The 26566-nt window shown below is 44.9% G+C and overlaps 1 protein-coding gene across 3 annotated transcripts; it reads right to left on the reverse strand.

Annotated features, from left to right (window-relative positions):
* Positions 1-704: 704 nt before the first annotated feature.
* Positions 705-25403, reverse strand: TESMIN (testis expressed metallothionein like protein). 3 transcript variants are annotated; one of them, XM_065591920.1, is made up of 11 exons: positions 25212-25403; positions 22968-23026; positions 19766-19924; positions 19068-19188; positions 16701-16777; positions 14505-14596; positions 9089-9160; positions 8348-8450; positions 4889-5026; positions 3888-4063; positions 705-2193 (listed from the first exon to the last, which is right to left on the reverse strand). In XM_065591920.1, the coding sequence occupies exons 1-11, from the start codon at positions 25258-25260 to the stop codon at positions 2001-2003; spliced, it is 1239 nt and encodes a 412-aa protein (XP_065447992.1). In that variant the 5' UTR covers positions 25261-25403; the 3' UTR covers positions 705-2000. The 3 variants fall into 3 exon arrangements, with proteins under 3 accessions (XP_065447992.1, XP_065447993.1, XP_065447991.1); XM_065591921.1 differs by lacking the exons at positions 22968-23026; positions 25212-25403 and adding exons at positions 20729-20832; positions 22329-22406; XM_065591919.1 differs by lacking the exon at positions 25212-25403 and having other exon boundaries at positions 22968-23207.
* Between the last annotated feature and the right edge of the window lie 1163 nt (positions 25404-26566).

The following is a 26566-nucleotide window of genomic DNA, read 5'->3' on the forward strand; positions in this document are numbered from 1 at the left end:
ACCCTGGTAGCGCACACTAAATGCTCCCTAGTGCATGTTCCTGTAGTGCTGTTGAATCAGTAACTATGTTACCGCGCAGTAGGGAACATTTAGTGTACACCAGCAGCAGGTGTGAAAGTAACTTAAAGGACTTACTGGTACTCCAGAGTCCTTAGGAGGGGGCAGGGCCTCAGCCGGAAGAGGCGTGGCCTCTACCAGAAGAGGCGGGGCCTTTGGAGCCCCAGGCACTTTAAATCACCATCGGAGGGGGCTCCCGGCTGCCGCTGCTACCCCCAGACCCCAACCTCTGGTGGAGCTTTAAAGGGACCGGGGCTCCGGGGGCGATTTAAAGGGCCCGGGACGGTACCTGCAGCAGGCGACCAGGCCCTTTAAATTGCCACCAGGGGAAGTCAATCCGCCCCGGTACAGCGCACCAGCTCTTGCTGGTACGCCGTACCGGGGCGTACCGGCTTACTTTCACCTCTGACCAGCAGGGTCTACTTGGGCCAGTTAGTGTGCAGCATGCGGTGTGCTTTAGAATTCATAACCCTCTACCATGCATTATCAAGCTGTGTAGACAAACCTTGTGATAAATTAAGCTATTAAGACGTTAATTTCAAACACTGATTCTAGAAACTGCTCAAAATACAGAATGCTGTAGCATGTAAATTACCTATAAGCATTATAAGATACTGATTGTCAAAAATAAGTTCTGAAGCATACAATATCTCTTATGCTTTATTTGCTTTTTTATACTGTGGTTCACAACAAAGTTATATTAAATAAAAACAATAACATTGGAAAGAAGATTTAAGCTGCCATCCAGCAAAGCACTTAACTTGCTTAATTTTATCCACGTGAATAGTCCTTGTTGAAGGTGATGGGATTACCCAGGTGATTAAATTTAAGCCCATATTTAAACGTTTTGCTGGACCAGGGACATAGTGGAAGAATACTATGAGAAATAGGAAAAAACAAATGAAACAAAAACACTGCTCTGTCATATCAAACTCCAGTATAAAGCAGTGTGGAAGGGTTTTTAGAACATTAGTATTTGTGATAACATATAAAACTTGGAAATAAATAGATTAAATATTTATTGTGTGAATAAAGATGGATCTAAGTGAGGATGCAAAAATGTGAACACCTTCAAAATACAGTTATCTGCAGGTAGATTGAATATTGACAGGTACAGTATATATGTACCAAAAACAAATATTCACAAAACTCCCCCCAAAATGGGCAGTGACTGTTTAATCTTTTTTAAAGTAGTGCAGCTCTACTCATTGTAATTGGAAGAGCAGGTGTGGAGATAGGTCTAGAGAAAACTGAAAACTTAGTTTTCAGCTGCGCCTCCATCCAATCTCCATTTCTGCAGGTGTTTTTGGGCAGCTGTAGTGAACTGCACATATAAATATCAATCATTCACATCTAACTACCAGATTTCTGGGAGCAAAATTGCAACTGCAAAAATGAAGGCCATATCTAAAAATCTTGGTTTTAATATTTAATTTTCCCCCCAAACTGGAAAAGTGGAGAAAACACCAAAAGATGTATATTACAAGTTATAAGGTAGCTCTCTACTCTTCTGATTTTACTAAGTGCTTTCATAGTACTAAAAGGGGCCTAATCCTAATCCTAAATCAGGCCTCTTTTGGGGCCTAATCCTAAAATCATTGATTTAAATACCTTATTTAGGTAAACTCCTCTCAAAACCATGTAAATTATTTGGATTTCAATGGCAGTTTTGTTTGGGTAAAGATTTCAGAATTTGGCCCAAAGCAATGATGTTGTTTTATGGAAAATCCTTTAACATAAATAAAATATTCTAGGTGACTCTTAAATGTTTTGGTCCTGATTCTGATCTCACTTAAATCACTGTAATTCAGAATCAACTGAGTTAAAGTCAATGAAGTTAAGTCAGTGTGAGATCAAAATCAGGCCACTGAGTAATAATAGTACTCAGAATGTAGTGATGCTCAATAAAGTGAACACTCATTAGTTTTAGAAAACATTGTACATTACTCAACTGTCAGCCCTTTGGACTTAAATTCTGAATGCAGAATCTGTGACAAGCATCTCCCAAACTCTTCCAAGATCATTTGCTCTGCTAGACAAACAGAGTAAGCTTCTTTTTCTGCCTCTTCAGCTTGTGCCAGGAGACAAGCACATGTTGCTTCAACCACTTCCCAGGATATACATGTAGTAGGTTGCCTGTCAGGAAAAAACAACAATATAAAATATTTGAATAGTAAACACTCAATATGCGAAAGACAAATTACACTCTACTAAACTTACTGAAACTGAAAATACATAGAGCTGAGTCACAGTAGTTGCACTGTTTCTAGATAGCATATTCTTGTGGGACATCTTACTCCTCTACTTGTAACAGCTCTAGAAGCCAACAAGCTGCTTCTGAATCCTCCTAATTAATCACATGTAAGATAGTGTTCACCCTAAGGGATAAGTGCATCCAAGAGCTGCACACGTAGTACAAGTTGGGAACGATGGTGCAATGAATTTCTTTCCTCTTTTGTAAGAAACAGTCAGATTCCCACCTTTGCAGTCAAGGAAGATGGTCTACCATTTAAGAGGCCTAGTCAGGCACCATGGTATATGTTGCAGGAAGCAACACGCATTAGCTGGAAACATATTCTGCTAATTTTTAAGGAAAAGGCAGTGAGTGTCCTCTCCTGGCACACAGCCATCTTGCTTCAAGTCAACAGGATGACTCTTGTAACCACCATATGGTTGCCATCATTCCACTCCCCCTGCAGCATGACTCAAGCAAGTAATGGCAGGACTTAGTACTAACTAACCAACCTCACAAGCACATGCACAAACAGCAAGCCTACAAAAACTATTTAAATTAATCAAAATAAGTCACCAGTCAGTTTTTAAAACAGAATTAATAATACAATTAAAAAAAAATATATATATATACATATATATATTTACATACATATATACACACATACACACCTCTATCCCGATATAACGCTGTCCTCGGGAGCCAAAAAATCTTACCGCGTTATAGGTAAAACTGCATTATATCGAACTTGTCTTGATCCGCCGGCGTATGTAGCTCCCCCCCCCCCCAGCACTACTTTACCGCGTTATATCTGAATTCGTGTTCTATTGGGTCGCGTTATATCGGGGTAGAGGTGTATATGAAGGCTAACAAACAAAAAGCAGTGGTTGATGCAGTGAAAAATTCATCCTGCATAGAAGCTTCTGGGCCTGATGCAAAGTCCATTGAAGTCAATGGAGAGACTCCTATACATTTCAATGGGCTTTGGATCCTTATTCATTTTTATGATGTTTATTAGGATGGTCCCTAGGATGGGGCCCTGTTGGGCTGGGCACTGTTAAGAGCAGCAGACAGTTCCTGCCCCACATAGCTTACAATCTATCTGGGCAAGACAGACAACAGGTAGAGGGGAGAGGGGTATAACATACAAGCAGGGTGAACAATGTGATCACCTGCAAACATTTTGTAAATGCCATTTTAAAAAAATTCTTTGGCCACAATTTTGTTAAAAGGGGATTAGCTAAATCTAAAGACAAATGAAGGGAGAAGGGATGCTGAAAGTGAGTGGGACAGGGGAGGAGAGAAGGGGGGCAGGATCAGACCCTCCATCAGTAAAAAAGTAATTGCAGTTTGGTAAGCAGGTGTAATATTTATAAACCCTAAGCTATGCATAGTGTATTCCTAAATGGTTTGTCTTAAATGATCTTTCTAATCCTATAAATCCAAAATTATGTGTGGATCTCCAGATATCTGTTATACAAACCATTAGTCAATATTAGTCACTATTTTTTAGATAACCCAGTGATGGGCACTTCAGAAAAATCTAAAATAGCTGGACAGATAGATGGACTTGATTTTGTTAATGCCAAATATTCACCTGTCTCCTCTAGATTTTGATAACATTTCAAATGTAGATGTTGAAACAAGGATGTTTTCTTCATTATTTCTAATCTCCGTGTAGTTGGGCATGTTCATTAGTGTTTTTCGATCTGGGCTTTCTTCATAATTTTTGCAACCAATGCATTTGCAAATAGAGGAACACATAATTTTTGCCTGGAAAACAACAAACACCAAAATCATACTTGATACCAAAATCATAAATTATTAAACATACATAAGACTATCCATTGGAGCCATGCTACCACAGACTCACCCTGGCTGTTCCAGTCCTGGAGACTCCCAATGGGAGACTAGAGAAAAGTCAATAGAGCAAGGGGCTATGATCATCTTTTCCAAGTATTCTCTGTGGGGCCACAGAGGGGAATGATTGGAATGTGTATGCCTCCGACCCTGCACATGGCCCACCCACTCCTTCCCTCTAGCCTGCCTAGTCTCCTTCAGCTCCCCCCAGCATGGACTCTAGACATGTGGAGGACTTTGCTGGATCAGATGGGAGGGCAATGTCACAGAAGCAACTGGGCCACCATTCCACATGGACAGGAAAAATCTGCACTTGGGGCCTGATCCAAAAGTCCAATGGGAAACTTTCCTCTGTCTTCAAATACTTTTGGAACAGGTGTGGGGCAAGCCCCTTAAGGAGCCACACAACTGAGAACTAGTGGAGCAAAGTTGTGCTTTGCTCCTCACAACACAGCCTTTCCCCATCCCCTACACTGGAGCAAGGGGTGCAGCTGGCATAGAAGCTGGCTGAGAGCTCCTCCACCCCCATGGGGAAATTCTTAGCTGGTGAGCCACAGCGATCAGGGAAAAGAATCTGTCCCCTTAAGTTGAATAAGATTTAGAATGAAGAATCTGAGGGGAGGAAAGAAAAATATTTATTTTTAGTGTCTAATATTATTTATGCAAAAACAGCTGGATCAGAACATATCCATTTCTATTAAGAACATGATTAATGCTAGGAAAGGTCACTTGACTAACCTCAAAGCACTCACAATAATTCTTAAGGCACCCTGAGCGCTTGCAATTACATCCTTTGTTGTGGCGAGGTTTAATATTCCCCAGTTTCCCTTTCCCAATCTTTGGTAGGAAAGCTTCTGGGTTTCTATCAAGACAAGCCTAGAACAAAATGCATTGGCATGTGAGACATACACAGAAACAGGGCCGGCTCTAGGCACCAGCGCTCCAAGCATGTGCTTGGGGCGGCCCTTTCCAACGGGCGGCACTGCAGCCCCCCCCCCCCTTTTTTTTTTTTTTGCTTCCAGCGCAAAAAGCCGGGAGCCAGCCCTGAACCAAGATGTTCCCTGTCAGCTGAGGCTTTCAGGCTGAGTTGGAACTGATACTGCAGTTCTGGCTTCAGTAGCTAGATGGCGCTCATGGCAGCGGGAGTTGCACAGGCTGGACTGCAGTTCAGGCTGCCCTGCCGCTGGAGAGCCAGAGCATCATCCCCCGAGCTGAGCCCGGGCTGCGACGGCGAGAGGGGCTCGGCTCCGGGGGATGATGCTCTGGCTCTCCAGGGGCAGGGCAGCCTGAACTGCAGTCCAGCCTGTGTGTGAGGAGCCGGGGAGGGAGAGGGAGGGGTCCTGCTGCCGCTGCTGCTCTGCTCTGAGTCTCCCCAGGGCAGCATGGCGTTTCCCCGCCCGAGTGGGCTGTGCAGGGCGCGCAGATCCCGGCTCGCATGCTGACAGGGCAAGTGGCTGGGTAGCCCAAGCTACCAGTGAACTGCTGCCGCCAGAGCCAGTGCTACTATTAAGGCAAACTAGGCGGTTGCCTAGGGCGCCGAGATTTGTGGGCGCCAAAAAGCAGTGTCCCCAATTTTTTTTTTAAACAGCGTTCCTACGCCCCCTCCCCGAGCGTGCGGTCACCGCTCCACTTCTCCCGCCTCCCAGGCTTGCAACGCCAATCAGCTGTTTGGCGCCGCAAGCCTGGGAGGGGAGGAGAATGAGAGCGGGGGCGGCGTGCTCGGGGAGGAGGCGTAGCAGAGGTGAGCTGGGGTAGGGAGCTGCCGCACGGCTCTCCGGGCCAGGGGGGGTGGGGAGCTGCCGCGGGGGTACCTCAGGGCAGGGAGGGGGAGCTGCCACACGGCTCCCCACCCCAGCTCACCTCTGCTACGCCCCCTCCCCAAGCACACCATCGCTGATCCACTTCTCCTGCCTCCCAGGCTTGCAGCGCCAATCAGCTGTTTGGCGCCACAAGCCTGGGAGGGGAGAAGAATTAGAACGGGGGTGGCGTGCTCGGGGAGGAGGCGGAGCAGAGGTGAGCTGGGGGGGGAGCTGCCGCGGGGGGCACCTCAGGGCGGAGCGGGGAGCTGCCGCAGGGCTGGGGGGAGGGTGGCGCAAGGTGGAAGTTTCGCCTAGGGCGCGAAACTTCCTTTGCACCGGCCCTGGCCGCTGCCCCCTCCTGCCCCCGGACCCAGCCCGCCAGGCACCTCCCCCGCCTCAGCCCCGCGCTGCCTGCCCTGGGCGGGGAGAGGCAGAGCCCAGTTCCGAGTGGGGCAGCGGATACTGCCCCGCCAGGGGACCCCCGCGGCTTGGGCACTTGGGGGTCAGTCTCTGTCCTCTCGGCTCTGCCTGCACAGGGCTGGGGAAGTAGCTGTCAGCGCCTGCCCCTCTCAGCCCTTGCACTCCCCCATCCCACTCGCAGCCCGTCCATTTGTACCTCCCCCCATCGTTCCTTCACCGTACCCCTTCCCCTTGTACTCTCCCTTCAACCCGCATCTCTCCCCTTGTACCCTCGCCCTTCCCCTGCACCTCTTCTCCAGCAACCCTCCTGATACCTTCTCTCCTCCTTCACCCTCATCCACGAGTACATCACACCCCACTTCTCTGCCAGTGTAGAGCCCCCAAGCACTCCCACACCTGCTCCTCTGCTGAACCCTCTTTACTAGAGACCCACCCCTTTCCGGGTACAAGGTTTGAGGATTAGTCCCTATGCCTTCCATGTGCATTTGGAGCACTAAAGATGGGGTTGCGGGGGACGGGGGGGGTGAGATTTATACTCCAGTGAAATAAAAATAGGAGAAATGGTTTGATCCCCACTGCAAGTGTAAACGGGGATTGCTGTGGTGAATGAGGAGGTCACGTTTGGGGGAGGAGCCCAGGGCTGGGGCAGCAGGGGGTGCGGGTGGGGGGGGGGAAGAGAGAGCCTGGGGCGGCAGGGTATGGGGGAGAGAACTGGCGGGGGGGGGGGGGCGCGAGCCCAGGGCTGGGGTGGGGGGCAGCCAAAATGTTTTTTGCTTGGGACGGCAAAAAGCCTAGAGCCAGCCCTGCACAGAAATTTTCTTTATGTAAAATACAAGATCAACTGTGCTTATGAAAGAAAAAGTACTTACCTGTAATTCTTATTCTCTGAGGTATGTGCAATAGACCCACACCTCTGAGTCTGGATATCTAGTGTAAGGTAAGTGGGAATTCCTATAACTCAAAATTCTGAGCTGACAGGGCTCCACCAATGGTACCATGTGCTCTCCCTCTTATGGTAAACTCTAGTGACTCCTACTCTCTCCGGCTCACTTAGGATCAGTCTGGTACACAACACATTATTCTTAAATAATCTTAATATAATATGGTTCAATCACGAAATGCTAAAGCTCACTCACTGTGCAAACTGAAGCCACTTTCACCAGAAATATAACATTCCATGTAAGAAACTTGAAGTCACTGGTATTTATCTGAGGAGGATTCATCAGATTTATAAATATCATACTAAGGGCCTGATCTAAAGCCCTTTTGTTGAAGACAATGGGAGTCTTTCAATTGACTTCAATGGGTTTTCAATCAGGCCTTAAGATTTCATGACACCAAGGACTTTTAAAAGGCAGGCTTTAAATGTAACAAGCCCCTCATGAATCTGAGGAAAAGGGACAGCAGAGAAACTGGTCTGCCTTCAGCATGGTGATACACAAAACTGAAACAGCAACCAAATGTACTCTGCAGGATGCAATCTGAAGTAGCAAGGAGGACTTCAGGCACCTGCTTGGAGAGGCCAAACCTCTCCAGCTTTACCATCCAAAGAGCCAGGCTGACACAGAAAGAAGTCCAAAGGTATGATGCAATGAAGTGTCATGGCTTTGTGTGATCAGATGAGACAAAACTCTCAGTCTGATGAGATCAGCATCAGTTACTACCACTATTCACAGTGCTTAGAACCATATTGAGGAATTCCTAACAGTTCCACTCTAGGAGCACAGACCCAGTAATACAGAGTTATTACAAAGCACCTACCTTTGGAGAATAGATTTTTTTTTTATGTTACAAATTTTACAAAAATTAGCTAGATAATATAATTCCGTAGTAACAGCTGAGACAGATATACTGTATTGCTTCTTGCATAGCAATTAGCCCTCTATTTTTCACTCTTTTTGAAACCAAACCAAAACCAAACAAAAACACTTGTATATTTTTTACTGTCTGAACTACATAAATATTGTAATTTTATTACCTTAATAGCTTTAAACCGCTCAGTTTCATGAAGTGGATTGTTGTAACAATTATTACAGTTGCAGTTGTTGCAAAAATCACTATTGGCAAAGCAATCGCAATATCTGTGATTAACAAAGCAAATAAAATATATAAAAATTAACTATTTTTCATCATTCTCCTGTTTCAAGAAAGAATTTCTGGTAACCAAACAAGAAACATATACGTCTCACACACACACTATATCTGATGCTTACTTCTCTCTCACACATTTTATAATCTATGCCAAAAACATAATGACATAATGAAATTGTATCAGCATCTGTATCTCTCCCTATATATATATATATATATATATATATACACACACACACACACACACACACACACACACACACACACACAGAAGAGTGAGCCTCAAGTATACAGAGGTTGATACAACTTCATAATGTTTTTGCCACATATTATAATCAATATTATTTCGTTTCAAGTTTTATTCTTCAAAACTCTGGACCACATGTAGTCATGTACACCTCTGGGCTAGATCCACAGGCGGTGTAAACAGGCCTAGCTACAATGACCACAATGGGCTTACACTAATTTACACCCACTAAGGATCTGACCCTCTCTGGTTTTAACCCAACATACTAGTTGTGTATTTTGGAACATGCATGTATTCTATTTCGTGTTTTCTAAGCTTTGCCTTTTCCAAAATAAACTTAGCTCATATTTCATAATAAATGCTAGTTGGTTAGTTACTTACAATTTCAAACACTGAGATTTGGTACAGTTACACGGTTTTTTAGACTTTGTATCCCATGAACTAAGAGGCAATCTATAAAGATTAAAAAAGAAAAAAGAAAATAGATATTTTAATGTAAAAACTTATGAAAATTAATTATGATTATTGTCCCCTAAACCACAAATACTGACTTTTTAGCATCAGGTATCAATATTATTTAAAGATGATTTTCAAATACAGCATAATTAAGAAAGATTCATTAGCTATAGAATTATATGGTGAATTCTCCATAGTTAGATTTCGAGTCACCAGCATATAAATTAACTTTTAAAACTGACATATTTTATTCTTTCAGGTCCCCAAAGTCCAAATCACTGACTCCAAGTGATGCCTAGCATGCACTATGCTTGTAACATCACATCAACTATGGAGTCTGCTGGAACACACAGCAGGCCTATGGGATGGGTTAGGAGATGTCAGATAAACACAATTTTTTTTTTAAAGCATATTATATAGGTTTTCTCAATTTTTTTTTAAATCTAGAATGAAATAAAGGAATGTCAAATTCTTGAAATATTTCAGAGTTGAAAGAAAGGAAAGAACCCCAAATGTGACTGGGCCTACGGAAAGGTGATGGGGAGAGAGGAGAATCTGGTTTTTATTGAAGTTTTCAGCTGGGGTTTTACTGAAGAGTTAGAGTATGGGATAAATCTGCAGCACTACAGAGAGTTTTGCAAAGAGTTTGGAGTGCAGAAGGGAGAAGATATATGTACTGATCCAAAAAATCCCAAACTAAAACAAGGTTTGTTTCATGGCTTTTGTAAAGGGAAATCATGCCTCACCTATTAGAATTCTTTGAGGGGATCAACAAATATATGTACAAGGGTGCTCCAGTGGATATAGCATACTTGGACTTTCAGAAGGCCTTTAACAAGGTCCCTCACCAAAGGCTCTTAAGTAAAGTAAGCCATTATGGGATAAGAGAGAAGGTCCTCTCATGGATCAGTAACTGGTTAAAAGACAGGAAACAAAGGATAGGAATTAATGGTCAGTTTTAAGAATGGAGAAAGGTAAATAGTGGCCACCAAGGGATCTGTACTGGATCCAGTGTTGTTCAACATATTCATAAATTATCTGGAAAAAGTGGTATACAGTGAGGTGGCAAATTTTGCAGATGATACAAAATTACTCAAGATACTTAAGTCCAAAGCTGACTGCGAAGAGTTACAAAGGGATCTGATAAAACTGGATGACTGGGCATCAAAATGGCAGATGAAATTCAATGCTGATGAATGCAAAGTAACCCACATTAGAAAACATAAGCCCAACTATACATGCAAAATGATAAGTTCTAAGTTAGCTGTTACCACTCAAGAAAGAGATCCTGGAGTCTTTGTGGATAGTTCTCTGAAAACATCCGCTCAATGTGCAGCGGCCATCAAAAAAGCGAACAGAATGTTGGGAATCAATGGGACCAATACAGCACTGGAGAGTCTGACAAACAGTGATTGAAATTAAGTGCTCTAAATAGAGCAGCACAGAGGAAGCCACTATTTGCAGGTTGCAACTGTGGTGTCCTGTCCCTTTAAATGTTTGAGCATACCCCCCTGCCCTAGTGCAAAGCCTCACTTTTGTGTTAGTTTCAGTATTCCTGCTGAACAATAAACCTGCCATCACAGCAGTCACCTGTGCTTTTATCAGCTCCCTCTGTGTCTATCTCCTTCTGTGCTGGGTTCAGATAGAATATATTAGTGATGAGGAATTTTTATCCCATGAGTATCTAGTGCTCCCTTTACCTGAAGAAGACAATCATCATCATCATCATGATCATCAAAAAGAAAAAAGTTCATCTAGACCAGGGGTCTCAAACACGCGGCCCGCAGAGTTATTTTCTGCAGCCTGCGAGCTCCTCGCATCCCCCCCACCCTCCTCCAGCATTTACCTAGAGCGGCTCCAGCCCGACGCACACCAGGGCAGGGTAGGCTCCCTGCCTGCCTGCCCTGCCCCCGCGCCACTCCGGGAAGCGGCCGGAACGTGGAGCACATGGGTCTGTGTGTTGCTCTTGCTTCTTGCAGTGTCCCCAGCAGCTCCCATTGGCCGCAGTTCCCCGTTCCCGGCCAATGGGAGCTGCTGGGGGCGGTGCCTGAAGCAACAGCAACACACAGACCCTTGTGCCCCTCCTCCCCCAGGTTCCGGCCACTTCCCGGAGCAGCGCGGTGGTAGGGCAGGGCAGACAGGGAGCCTACCCTGCCCCCAGTGCGTGCCGGGCCACAGCCCGCCCCCCGAACCACTCCTGCAGCCAACCCCCCTGCCCTGAGCCCCCTGCCCCGAACCCCTCTTACACCCCGCACCCCTCTTGCGCCCCAGCCCCCTGCCCTGAGCCCCCTTCCGCATCCTGCACCCCGACCCCCTGCCCTGAATCCCCTGCCACACCCCTCCTGCACCCCAACCCCCTGCCGTACCTCACACCCTGACCCCCTGCTGCACCCTGCACCTCGACCCCCAGCCCTGGACCCCCTGCTGCACCCCGACCCCCTGCCATACTCCACACCTCTCCTGAACCCTGACCCCCTGCCCTGAGCCCCCTGCCGCACCCCGCACCCCTGAACCCCCTGCCGCCTCCTGCACCCCAACTCCCTGCCCTGAGCCCCCTGCTGCACCCCACACCCCAACTCCCTGCCCTGAGCCCCTGCCACACCCCACACCCCTCCTGTACCCCCTGGGGGCAGGGAGGGGGCAGAGTTGGGGTGGGGATTTCGGGGAAGGGGTTGGAATGGGGGAAGGGAAGAGGTGGGGCAGGGGCGGGGCCTCATGGAAGGGGTGGAGTGGGGGCGGGGTCGAGGGCGGCATGGGGGAGGTGTCAGTAATGCGGCCCTAATAGTCATTTGAGTTTGAGACCCCTGATCTAGACTCAGAGGCACAAAGTGACAAACTGCTGCTTTTTGCTGCTGGGACTGTGAGAGCCAGCTAGCTAGAGAGGGAGAAGCAGGCAAATAAAATTGAACAAAGGATAAAGGATTCTGCAGTTACTGCTGGAGTAGTGCAAACAAAGCAATGAGGAAGAAGCAAGCAGAGAGGGAGCCCAAGTGCAACCACAGGAAGAATTCTGCATTCTGCACTGTAGACACAGCCAGAAGAGGCAGATTAAGTGCAGCTCGTGTACAGTAAAATGGAAAAAAAAGTTTCACTGTGGTTCTGCTTTGAGCAGGGGGTTGGACTAGATGACCTCTTGAGGTCCCTTCCAACCCTGATATTCTATGATTCTATGAAAGAAGACCTTCAGGAAATGTGAAGTCCAACAGGAGAGCAGAGAAATGGCAACTCTTGTGGGCAATGTTGGTGAGTTCGATGAAAACCAGAAATCATGGGTAGTGTACCTTGAATGTTTTGAGCAATTTCTTGCTTGCAATTCCATTTCAGACATGCAAAGAATTTCAATCTTGCTGACAATGATGGGTTCCAAAGCATATGGACACCTGTGCGACCTACTGTCTCCAGCTGTGCCCTGAACTGCTACATCTGCCACAATTTCTGCAACAATGCAGGAACATTTTTTCCTACCCCGCTGATAAAGCAGAATAATATTGGTTCCATCAGTGACAACAGGGAAGCGGAGATTCGGAAGCACAATTTGTTGCTGCTCTCAGGATGTTGTCAGAACACAGTCAGTTCCAACAAACATTAAATGATGCCCTACATGACCAGTTTGTCTCTGGATTATGCAATGACCAGATCTGGAAAAAGTTACTGACTGTATCAGCCCTTACACATTCAAGAAGGCTGTTGAGATAGCAATTGTCATGGAGACCACAGAGAAGGATTTGCTGAAATTTAATGTGAATCAAGAAGTTCCCCTCCTGCATTGGCGAGACAGAGGACCACGGGAACCTAAGGAACTTCTGTGTGGCTGTTATGCATAAACCACATGTGCTGAGAAGGAATGCTGGGCATACCAGCTTATCTTCAGGAAGTGCAAAAAGAAAGGACACATTGCTGTGACCTGTCACACAGTTCAATTACCAGCAACACAGAGTAGCCATACATCTAAGAAGACACCTATGGAGACTGAACCTAAGAAAGGATGGAAGTTGGGAATTCATCATATGGAAAAAGACAATTTTAACACGGCTGTTACTCTGAAAGATTTCTAGTGACACTGATCAAGACCTAGCACTACATCTGTTATCAGAAGCTGGAGTAAGAGATGCTATCTTGGTCACATTCTTGATCGAGGGAGTTCCTACAAGAATGCAGCTTGATACTGGAGCTGCCATCTCACTGAGTTCTGCATCTACCCATCACCAGATGTTGTCACAAGTTCCTCTGGAACAGTGGTTCTCAACCAGAGGTCCGGGGCCCCTTGGGGGGTCATAAGCAGGTTTCAGGGGATCTGCCAAAATAAAACAGAGCAGGGCTGGCATTAGACTCGCTCGGGTATGTGGCTGAAACTGAAGCCTGAGCCCCACTGCCTGGATTGAAGCCGAAACCCAAGTAATTTAGCTTCGCAGGGCCCCCTGTGGTGTGGGGCCCCGCGCAATTGCCCTGCTTGCTACGCCCTAATGCCGGACATAGCTTTCAATCTACTGGATGTGCAGAAAAACAACTGTTGTGGCACAGGTGAGCCATGGAGATTTTATAGCATGAAAGAAAAAGGCTGAGAACCCCTGCTCTGGAAGACACCTCATGGTTTTGAAGACTTATACTGGAGATAAGTTAGTCCCCAAAGGGATACTCCGGGTGAAAGTTCACCTTCATGGACAATCAGTTGTTTTACCCTTGTATGTGACTGAAGGAAAGTATCCACCATTCTCAGGCAGATCTTGAATTGAGAAGCTCAAGGTGAATTGGATTAAGATCAAGGGGATAACAAAAGCACCTTGAAATCAAGAAACACTGGGCAGACACTCCAAAGTTTTGAAAAAGAAGTTGGACGGATGAGCAACATGTCAATGAAGCTCACTGTTAAGTCTTTAAGGTGTTTCCTGTTAGCCACATAAATGATAATGTACATAGATTAGGGAAGTTTTTTAAAGTAGGGTGGGGAAATGTGATGCCTGTCCCTTTAAAGGTTGGAGCACTCCTCCTTCCCCAGTGCAAAGCTTCACTTTCCTGTTAGTTTCAGTTTTGCTGAAGAAGAGAGGGGAAAAGACACATTAAGAACAACAGTATCAGTGCTTGAAGTTAACTCTCCAAAACGACAAGAAATATTACAATGGTTCTGTGTATATATATCTTCCTACTGTATTTTCCACTGCATACATCCGATTACGTGGGTTTCAGCCCACGAAAGCTTATGCCCAAATAAATTTGTTAGTCTCTAAGGTGCCACAAGTACTCCTCATTCTTTTCGCTGATACAGACTTACACGGCTACCACTCTGAAACAAAATAACTTGACACTGAAATTAGTGGAAAATTAAAGGTTTTGTGTTTCTTACCCAACTAAAGTCATTTTTGTTGACCCTTGAAGATTTACTTCTGATTGGAATGTGGCACTGCTAGCTTCTGATTGTAAGGATCCGTTCTCAAGCTGTTCAAAATAATAAGCAAAAATTCTGTTTTTGCTAAGTTTTAATAAAGACAAATCATGTCTGTGACTATGAGAATGAGACAGAGAACAGTGGACTGGTTTAATCATGCAACAGTTACTAATAAAACGAATGGAGGCACAGATCTTGGGAAAATATGTAGTCACATTCTTTGGAAAGGTTCGATATGCCAGGGCCCTTGTCCTCATTATTACAGAGAACTAGCAGTAAGTTTCATTTATGCTGTTCATCACTGGCACAGTATTTTCATGCTGATGTCTAGTCTGGGTCCAATCTCTTTTTAATTCCGGCAGTCAGTAGCCACTGGCCACTGCCACTGATGTTTTCCACTGAGTTTAAATGTAATAAACCCTTTGACTGGCCCCAGAGCATTTGAAATTTAAAAAGAGAAACAACGGTTAGGACCTTTTTTGGAGAGGATCAGGAAAAGAAAGGCTGGGGCTATGTTGGGAGGTTATACAGATGGAAGGAGAAAACAGGGAACTGTTGGGAAGAAGAGGACGTGAAGGAATGTAGAAATAGAGGATACAGAAAGATATGGAAAACAAAACTGCAAATTTCTTTACACCACATTTCCAGTGTGTCTCACCCCTGACCTGCAGTCACTATCTTTATGGATAAGAGAACACTTCAGGCGCCTTTCTCCATTCAGCGCTTGGGGTTTCTCTCCTCTCCCCTTTTTATATAGACACTTATCCACTAGGAATTCGCCTGAGCCACAAATTCATCTGACACATTTCATTCAAATTAATATCATTCAAATCACACGTCACCACGTAATAACTTCCAGTCACTATTGGTTTGAACTCTATTTGTACTGACAGACTAGAAATCCAGGGCTTTCTATCTTCTTATCAGGCTTCTGTCCCATTGTTTTATTTAAACTAACACACTGTTCTAACAACTACCGCAGTGATAATAGATACATAACAAGGATAACAACCTAAATACTTATAAAGCATAATAACAATGAACATTTTAAGTCCTAACCAGGGTGAGTAGAGGAGAGGGAAATCCTACTGAAGTACAACGGAGGATGCTTGCCAGAGTGCTTACAATGGCAGAAAAAATTAATGCCCAGCATATGTATTATGCATTGGGTTGTGATTGCTCCACTTCAAAATTTGACATTTTAAACAAACACACACACACACAGAAGGCAAAAGTGAGTTTTAATTCCAAAACCATTGCATATTTTATATATGGTGGGAATTTCTTTCAATTATGGCTCAATCCCCCAAGGTGCTGACCACCTTCAACTCTGACAGATTTGAATGGGAGTTGAAGGGTAATTGGCACCTCACAAGTGTGAATTTTCAGACTGCTATTCTTAGCTCATGTTCTCTCTTCAAAGCTTCTGGATGAAGAGTTTCCGCCTTTCCAGGCAAAAATCAGGAAGTTGTGATTTCATTTACAAACAGAAACAAGTCTCTGGCGCCTTGTCTGTATGGTGTCACAGACTGGACTACAGGTGTGTGATTTGTAGAGCACACTAAACTGTTGTTCTTTGACTACCCTGTGTAAATTCTGCTGACATGAACTAAAAAGGTACCTAGTTCATATTGATGTATTCCTGTTTCAGACAGGACTATGTTAACTCAGAGTAGAGAACTTTTAGATCATGAAAGAAAGAAGGGTTGAGTGGAACACTTCAAAAAGCTCTACAAATCACACACCGATAGTCCAGATTGTGGCACTGTGTAGACAACACCTGAAACAGTTTCCAATCATAACAGCTCATATATGAACACCAAATTCAAGATCTTGATACTGTAATAATTACATTCTTGCTAAAAGGTATGTTCTTAACACTGGGTTCACCTTCATTCTTCCAAAAATGATATTGAAATCACAGGCCTCAATATATCTTATTGTACACTGGATGCAGACCTAGCCAAGCGTTATACAGTAACTTACATAACAGCTAGAAATTCTGATTTAAAGGGCTTTACAGAATTTACAAAGTGTTGGTTACTTCCCTAAGTCGAATGAATATCCCATTTTATGAATGAATGAGAAGCCTTAAGAGAAGAAATGACAGTATATTTACTTTTTTTTCTTTTTTTTTTTTAAAGGCTTCCTCACCTGTTGTTCATTGAGATCCACTTTACCTGGAATTGGCAAAAATTGTCCCAGCAGAGATGTCATAGGGTTAGGCACATCTGATAAGAAAAAGTTTATATGAAGTTAATTGGATTGCTCATAGGTCATAAAGTTAAGCACATGCATAAGTGTTTTCAGGATCAAAGCCTAAACTTGTGGGAACAGATGTGCCATTTAGCATCTTTAAGCCTTTCTTTTATTAAAAAAAAAAAACATTTCCGGAGTTTATCTTTCATCTCCACTTCTTTGTCATAGATTAGCTTGGAACCAAACTCATGCTTCCCCCACAATAAATATTGTTAATGGAGGGTCCAGAAGATATCTCTCCAGAAACATTCCTTTTAAATTTGCAAAAGGGTTGCATTTTGGAATTAAATACACCTCTGCCCCGATATAACGCGACCTGAAATAACATGAATTCGGATATAAGACGGCAAAGCAGTGCTCCGGGGGGTGGGGGGGACACGGGACTGCGTGCTCCGGCGGATCAAAGTAAGTTCAATATAATGCGGTTTCACCTATAATGCGGTAAGATTTTTTGGCTCCCAAGGACAGCGTTATATCGAGGTAGAGGTGTACTAAACAACTGCACACAGCCACCAAAGACCATCAACAGTTTGTCAACAAGTTGACCATCGGAGGCCTTTACTCTTTGACCTTAATTGCATCAGAGTATGTTTAAAAATACTCCAAATGCAAATTTTATAGCCTAAAATACCTTTACAAATAAGTAACTGACAGAACCTTTCATTGTATTTATTTCGGACTCTTATTTTACAACTTTCAAAGTCAAAAGAATGCACTTGGAGCAGAAGTATTTGCCTATGAACAAGAAATTACTGCTAGAAAAATAAGGAGGAGGCCATAGCCCTAGGGGGGGTTTCTTTATATAGGTCCTGATTCAGCAATTCACTCAAGCACATGCTTAACTTGAAGTACGTGAACAGTCCCACTCACTTTGATTCATATTAATCCTCCACACCAGTTTGAAAAAAAAGGATTAGACTATATGAGATTGATGAAATGAATCTTGCTATCTGAAATTAATTTATAGATGCCTTCTTGCAGATGTTGTAAGAAAAAATGGAGCTCAGAAAAAAGCTCAAATTGGAAACTTTTGGGGTCCATCGCTCTGGGACTTTAATGGACTTAATTTCTGGTTCTTCTAATCCTGGGCCTCCCATTGCCCTCTGTTTTATACTATGAAGGTGAGTAAAATGGAAGAAAGTCTGGTCAAATGGGAGATAAAGACATATGGTAGCTCTCTGATATGGTTTCACCATCCTCTCCTCTAGAGATATTGTGACTGTAATAGAATTTGGAATTTCAATATAAATATTTTCCTCATTTTGGATCTTTCAGATTTATCCTTGGTAAGGGCCTTGTTTGGTTTTTTTACACTATATCAAATATGTTGGGCATCTGCAGAATCTACTGAAGTCAATCAGGGTTGGAAATGCTCTGCACCTTGTGAAATTGAGCCTGTAGGTCATGTTTTTACAGTGTCTAACATAATCAGACCCTAATCTCAGATTGGTGCCCATTGGCACTACTGCAATACAAACAACAGAAAATAATAAAAACAACATGGAAGGAGACAATGGTAAGATGGCTCTTAAGAAAGTCATGCTGCTGGAGGAAAGAGAAGCTTACTAAAATGTTACCATTAAACTACATGCACATACAGCCAGGGCCGGCTCCAGGCACCAGCCCAGCAAGCAGGTGCTTGTGGTGGCCAAGGGGAAGGGGCGGCACGCTGGGCTCTTTGGCGGCAATTCGGCAGCAGGTCCATCGGTCCCTCTCGGAGGGAAGGACCTGCCGCCGAATTGCCGCCTAAGAAGAAAGCGGCGCGGTGGAGCTGCCACCAATCGCGATCGCAGCTTCTTTTTTATTTATTTATTTATTTTCCGCCGCTTGGGGCGGCAAAAATCCTGGAGCCAGCCCTACATACAGCATTGCTGTTGTAGATGAAAATCTTAATGCTAAATCCATGCCCCTTCAGCTGCTTTTTATTTTTGGAGAAAGTAACATTTGGTGGCAAGCTTGGGTACATGCAAGTGGGTGTCATTCTTGAGAATGCATATGGCTTGGACAAATTGCTTCCTACTGAATGTAATCTGCTTATTAACATCATATGACCAATTCATTAATTTCAGCACATCTATTGTAGTAATCTTGTGGTCTTTTTGTGAAGTACATAGCAGAAACCGTAAAATAATAAATAGTAATTGGTGGTAGTCCTGGCTCATCTCAGCACCAATGTTGCTTAGAAACACAAACACGTAGATACACATTAATGATTTGTGGCATAATGTCTGACATTATTTTAAATTTTCATTTTCTTTGTACCTGACTGAAGATAATTATGTTGGTTTTGATACTGGGGAACCAGATGAACTGTTTTCAGTTCTCTTGTGCCAGAATTGTTTATGCAGAGTATTTGAGTACCTCCTTTCAACTGGCAGATCACCTGAAATACACCATAAATGATTAGTTTTCATCTAAGGATAGTCATTCTAGGCACATAGATATAAAGTTTTTCATAAGAATACCTATCTGTCTGATTGCAGAATGCCATTGAACATCTATGCTGCTGCTCCTCATCTCAGGTGGGAAGGATTTATAGCTTTCTAGACTCCCCAACCATGGAACTCTCCAGGACACATTCCAATTACTAGTGCTGTGTTCTGTGTTTAGGATTTGGTCCTCAAGACAGAAATATGGGTCTGCAATGGTGTTTCATTTTGTTCACCCAACTATAACTATAGAGCAAGCATCTCTTTTTGGTTGTAGCCAACTCCACAGCTTGCTTTGTTTCTAATGTTATATAGTAAATATAGACAAAATATAGTATAATTAAATATAAGCTCCTAGATCATGAGGTCTCTGGAACAGGGACTGCCTTTTCATTACTTGTCTGTATAGCACAGGCATAGTGGTCCCCTGACTGGGGCCTCTAGACTACTATAATACAAATAAATAAGCAAACAAATAAACATAATTTCCTTCAATATGTACTGTTGCTGTCAGTTTCAAGAAGTAATTACCACTGGACTGGAATCTGTTCTGTGTGAACAGCTGGGGTCCTCCATTACATTTTGTGCAGATAGTAACTTGCAGCTGGTTTCTCCTGCATTTGAAATCTGAAAAACTGCTTCCTTTTGGTTATTAGCCATATTACTAACAATTGCTTCTTTTACCTCCGCCTGAAAAAATAAATAGTTTCACATCTTAAAAGGAATACTTTAAATGCTACCCTAAATTGCAGTGCCAGTAGGACAGGAGATGAAAATTTATAGCTGCATAAACAATGCATTTTAAAGCAAAAACTGCATTCAAACCTAATTTGGAGAATAGCTAGTTCTAACTGTTACAGCTTAGACTGAATGATTTTCATTTAATATTCAAATGAAAATACTTCTAAAGAATAACAATGGGTAATGCACAAAGACATATTTTACAGTAACAAAGCCGTTCCTTCCCTTCCTATACTGGCAATCATCAACTCAGTTCCATGCTGCCCTGGAGAAGCTAAGAGACTGCTTTAACAAGTAATGTGAAACACATGAATTAGTCATACAATATACAACTTGAGCCCTATGGACTCAAGGGATTTAATTTAATTAACAACCAAGCAGTAACATCAGGACTGGAACCTAACAGTTTAAGCAGCATTCCCATACTAAGACATTTGTCAAAGTGATCAGAAGAAGTGAGGTTTTAACTCACGAAAGCTTATGCCCAAATAAATCTGTTAGTCTTTAAGGTGCCACCAGACTCCTTGTTGTTTTTGTAGATACAGACTAACACGGCTACCCCCTGATAAGTGAGTAAACTTTGGTCGTACTCTTCTTCAAATGGGAATTGCCACACCTTTACTCATTGGCAGCACTATCCACTATAAAGCAGTTGTCAAGCTGGTACATGGAAGAACTGTAGTACCCACTGCATAATGATCAAACCTCTGAATAAAGCCCTGATTCATTCAAAGCACACACTAAAGCACTCACCAGGAACCCTGGCACACCTTGTCCATGACAGCGTTCCAGGGATGTCTAGCAAAAAGTTCTCCAACCTGGAATTTCTTTGTTTTTATGGTTTGTCTTTTATAAACCTAGGAAATTACATTTAAAAAACCCAAACATAGTAAGAGAATGTTAGGGTTGCAAAGTGAAGCACTCCAACAGTAGTAATTGCCAGTGTTATAGTTGTACCTCAGCCTTAACTCTGCCCCTTTGTATGCATGCAACATAATACAGGCTCAGATGCTAAGTGACAGCTGGGGGGGTTTTGGCACAGCTCAGGATGGGATATATGCAAAGGTAGCCATAAGCCACTTTTGAATTCTCTGACTGTACAGGGATGACTGGCCACAGTCCATGTGACTGCCTTAGGCAGAGGGGTAGCATAGAAGCTACTACACCATCCAAGATCCCCCTGGGCTGGGGAAATCCTTTGGGGGGGCAGGCAAAGCAGCTATAGGGCATTACATTATCAAATAAAATGCATCTGCAGGACTAGTCTCTCTTTCGGGCCCTGATTTAGCAAAGTACTTATGCATGTGCACAGCCTCACTGGGTACGTCCATGTTGCCTGCAAACTGCCCACAGAAGCAAGTCTCCCAGCCCAGGATGAGACACTTGGGGAATTGAGGCTTGTGCTAGTGATCTAAAAAGAACTGTGCAGATAGTGCTTTGAACTCAGGCTCTGAAGCCTAGCCCCTTCCCCAGGCTTCAGAGCCCAAGCTCCAGCCTGAACCATGATATCTACACAGCCTACTTTCAGTGCAGTAGTGCAAGCTCCACTAACCTGAGTCTGTCAACCCAGACATACCTAGTGACCAGATCACCCAAGTCAAATATCAGGACGTGGGGGGGTGGGGGGGGGGAAGTGGCGTGACGCGGGGGGGCGGGGCCAAAAACAAACAAAAACAAAAAAACCACCCGAGCAGGCAGGACTCAGTCGGGCGGTAGGGAGGGTAGGGGGGTGGCCCGCGGGGCCAGGCGGTGGCTGTTCTTCCCCCCCCCCTGGGCAGTGGGACTCGGGAGCAGCCGCTGCTGCAGCTCCCACTGCCGCGGGGGGGGGCGGGGGGAGGAGGAAGCGGCCGATGGCCAAGCTCGGCGGATGCGGCTCTGGCGCCCGGGCCTGAACCCCCCAAGCCCGGGCCTGCTGCAGGGACCCAGCAGCGCGCACACTGCGCCCAGCCCCTGGCCAATCGCGTCTGGGCTGCTGCCCAGCTGGTGCTATCCCTGGGCGGCCCCGAAGTGGGGGCAGCAGGCCCCAGCCCCCCCCCCGTCCCGCTTGGGTCCCGCAGGGGAACAGGCCCGGGCGGCTCGGGCCCGGGCGCCAGAGCCACAGCCGCCGAGCTTGGCAATCGGCCGCTTCCTCCCCCCGCAGCAGGCCCAGGCGCCAGAGCCACAGTCGCCGAGCTTGGCAATCGGCCGCTTCCTCCCCCCGCGGCAGTGGGAGCTGCAGCAGCGGCTGCTCCCGAGTCCTGCTGCCCGGGGGAGGGGGGAACAGCTGCCGCCTGGCCCCGCGGGCCGCCGCCCTCCTCTCCCTACCGTCTGACTGAGTCCTGCCTGCTTGGAGCCAGGCCAGACTCTTACTCACCCCGGCCCCACGCTCCCCCTGCGTCTCCCCGGCCTCCCTCCAACGCTTGTGGAGGGAGGAGGAATGGTGAGCCTGGGGAAGAGGCGGGGATTCGGGGAGGGAGCCAATGGGGGGAGGAGGGGGCGGAGCTGGGGCGGGGGGGGAGGGGGCGCGAGCACTTCCGGGCTCCAGGCTCCGGAACATTCCCTTGTTTGTCCAGTGGGACAAACAAGGAAATATCGGGACAGTCCTGATAAAATCGGGACGTCTAGTCACCCTAGACATACCCATTCTCTTCAATGACAACTGCTGGTCCTCAGCACTTTTGAAAATCAGCCACCTACTTAGGTGCCTAGCAGCCTGATCCAAAACGCCCTGAAGTCAGAGTCTTTCCATTGACTTCAGTGGGTTTTAGGTTAGCCCCTAAATGAGGATTTAAGAGCCTAACTTTACAGCCAAGATTTTCATAAATGGATGTCTAATGTTCTCTTTTTCCTTTTGTATGTGGAATATGTAGGACTGCATTTGAAAAAACATTTTACCCTTTGGCAGTTTAGGTGATTCCCGTTTTCAATTTCTACAATATTTTGCCTGTAAGATCAAAAACAAAGAACAAAAACTTTCAGAAAAACAACAACAACATCCTAAATTCATACTTACAAGTTCATCACAGACAGGAGCACTAGTCTGAGGTAAAGTGCTGGTATCACTGCAAGGTTCTGTCACACAAAATGGAAGGTTTTTTAAACAAACAATGAGGACAATGGCAAACATTAGGAGATCTTTTATACTATAGGTCTGAGGAAAAAAGATTTGGACATCACAGGATTGCGTAGGACACTGACAAAAATTAAAACGAGCACTCTGAAAGTGCAGCTAAGCTTGCATAAAAATATTGAATATTCTCCTCTAACAGACTTCCTGTCAGGAACGTTGGGAAATGAGACCCCAGTATTGAGCCAGCTTGATGTTTCTCAAAATAGCTGGGAAAAATTATACATTGCTCAGTGATGTTATGTTAAAAAAGGCTAATGAATGTGCAACTTGCCACTGGAGGGATTCTAATACCCGATCACATGACAAATGGCTATGAGATGCCTCATGTATTAGAAGAAACAACTGGAGAACATGCTTTGTGGTCTGGCATCTATATAAGGGCAGCTTTGTCTTTTTGACACTGGCTCATGCTAGGACTGATGCAGAGCAGCACAATCGCAGGGGGAACTCCAAAAGGCAACGTTCTTCAAGGATGCACAATCCCTCCAAGAGGTTCCAGGCATGCATACTGTAGGGAGCACACCCCCGGCATCACTGCTTAGGAAGATGCAGCATGATCCTTTCTGCATATCTGTCCAGCTCTGTATATCTGGCTTTACTCCTGTCTCTTCCCTCACCCCTTTGGGATGGCTCTTAAGCAAGGAATACTGTTGCACACAGGGAGTGCAACTGTGCATGGCCCCTATGCAATGGTGTAAGGCTCCTTTTGCCCACCCCATCCCCTCTCCTTCCCTTGTACACCTGTGTATGGAAGGGCACAAAGTGGCCATTACTGAGCCCATGAGAAGAGAGCTCACTCCTACCTACTGGAACCTGAGCAATAGCTTTTTAAAGGACCAGGGAGAAAACTATCCTTTAATTGAACTTTATATCTTCACTTTTCAAGATAACCATTGAGCTACGATAATTTTTTTTAACACATTCTCTTTCAAACTTCTTCAGCTTCCTTATAGACATCAAAGTAAATAGAGGTACATGGATAGAAACAATACTGCCTAGAAATTAAAAACAATTCCTTTCAACCTCCATGATGTAAAGCCCACATTATCACATAGCAAGATCAAAGGTCACAAAGCTAACGTGCAATCAGAAATCAGAGCACTGGGGAACAATTCAGAGGATTGGTGACGGTATATCATACTTCTTACCTTTCAGTAACTGGTTCAAATTTGGGCCTTGTGAGTAATGACCAAAAATCATTCCCATTTAATAGCTGTTCAGTGGCTTATGTCACTTGAACTTATGATTGCTGTCTTGTTTCTAATGTGTAAGCATCCACATTACAAATTCCCAATTACCAGTGGCACTCATTGCTGGCAGACTCAGCAGAGAGGTCAAGATCTAAAATAACCTGAAGACTGATAATCTCCCTCTCCCTAACTAGAGCAGCAGCTCCTCCTAAATTGGGGCTGAGGCACACTGATAAGGGAATGTAGAGAAGCTTGCACTGCTGTAACTGCTGCGTGGATAAGGCTAAGATTTTGTCATGGTTATTTTTAGTCACAGTCAGGTCATGGGCAATAAACAAAAATTCACGGAAGCCGTGTCTGTCTGTGACTTTTGCTGCTGCGGCTCCATGGTTTCCTCTACCACCATGGTGGCTGGGAGCTGTGGGGTTCCCCCTCTGCCTGTGGCAGCTGGAAGCTGCAGGGGGGCCCCCTCCAACCATGGTGGCTGGGAGCTGAAGGGGGGCCAAATTTCCCAAAGAGAAAACTGGACACCCTTAGCCACTCGCCAAAGGCGCCCCCTACCCACCCTCCCGCGTGAGGCTGTCACCTGTTGCTGGAACCCCAAGGGCCCACTCAGGAGGCTGTTGCCTGTCACTGGAACCTTACAGGGGGCCCCTGGGCCTGAAGCAGAGAATGTCATGGAGGTCTCTGGAAGTCACGGATTCCGTGACGTCGATGACCTCCATAACATAAACATAGCCTTATGCATGGATAAATAGAAGACTTCCATCTCCAATCCCATCACACTTAATTTTTTGTTAGCACTCATTAAACTTACAGGAGAAAAATAAACTAGAAATCATACAGGGACGGTCAATCATTTATACTGTCAGTTGTAGATGGGAGGAGACCAAATTAAAAAAATCAAACACAGTAGGTGACTTCTCCAAACACTTACCATTGGAGGTACCTGGCAAGGCTTGTGACTGTACACAACTATTAAGCATTCCTTTGAATTGGTCATAACAAATACAATTATTCCCACCAGTAACTGGATCTAGTAGAGGTCTGAATACCTAGAGAAAGAGAATATGTTTTCTTTCATTCATTTCTTTAACTTCAACACATTTATAGAAAAATTTAACTATTTGATTTCAATTGTGAAAAATCATAGCCATTTAGTTCAAAGTTTAAGAGAAGGTTGCTCAGCTTGTGCAGTAACTGAGGTTCTTCGAGATGCGTGTCCCTGTGGGTGCTCCACTTCAGGTGTTGGTGCATCCCGGTGCTGTCAATCGGAGATTTTCAGTAGCAGTGTCTGGTCGGGGTGCGTGTGCGCAGTAGCAGTCTCGCAGTGCCGCTGGTGTCTCATCTAACATGCTCAGGTCCCGACCCCTTCAGTTCCTTCTCAACCGTGGAGTGTTTCGCTCGTACTCCGAATTAGAGGGGAAGAGGGTGGGTAGTGGAGCACCCACAGGGGGAGACACATCTCAAAGAACCTCAGTTACTGCACAAGGTGAGTAACCTTCTCTTCTTCTTTGAGTGCTGTCCCTGTGGGTGCTCCACTTCAGGTGAATGTAGAGCAGTGCTCTCATGAGGACGGAAAGGAATTCGGAGTTCAGTTTGTTGCTGAGGCTAGTACAGTGAGGCCTAGTCTTGTGTCTGAGCTTGAACTGAGAGTAATAGCATAGTGATTTGTGAATGTGTGTTAAGAGGCCCAGGTGGCCGCCCTGCAGATGTTTAGAATGGTCACATTGTGTAGGAATGCTATGGATGTAGATAAAGCTCTTGTTGAGTGGGTTCTGATGCCCGGAGGGGCTTCAGTGTTGTGCAGTGAATAGCACATATGGATACAGCTGGATATGCATTTCGATAATCTTTGCGTAGATATGGCAGAGCCTCTGATCGTTCTGTTGTTGACACAAAAAGTCAAAAGTCAAAAGGAAGAGCTTCGTTCCAAATAGATAAAATGCTAAGCGCATGTCCAATGTGTGCAGGACCACCTCTTGAGCGTTAGTGTGTGGTTTTGTATGAAATGTAGTTAAGTGAATCAGTTGGTTGAGATGGAACAAGGATGATATTTTGTGCATAATCTTAGGATGTGTTCTAAGTGTCACTTTATCCTTGAAGAATATTGTGTATTGTGGGTGAGCCACGAGAGCCCCTATTTTGCTGACTCTTCACACTGATATAATGGTGACCAGGAATGCCACTTTCATAGATAAGTGAAGTAATGAGCATGTGGCTAAGGGTTCGAATGGGGCTCTGGTTAGACTTCTGAGCACCAGATTTAAGTCCCATACTGGCATGGGTTCT

The sequence above is a fragment of the Chrysemys picta genome, chromosome 4 (assembly GCF_011386835.1).
Source record: "Chrysemys picta bellii isolate R12L10 chromosome 4, ASM1138683v2, whole genome shotgun sequence".
In the NCBI taxonomy this organism is placed as follows: Eukaryota; Metazoa; Chordata; order Testudines; family Emydidae; genus Chrysemys; species Chrysemys picta.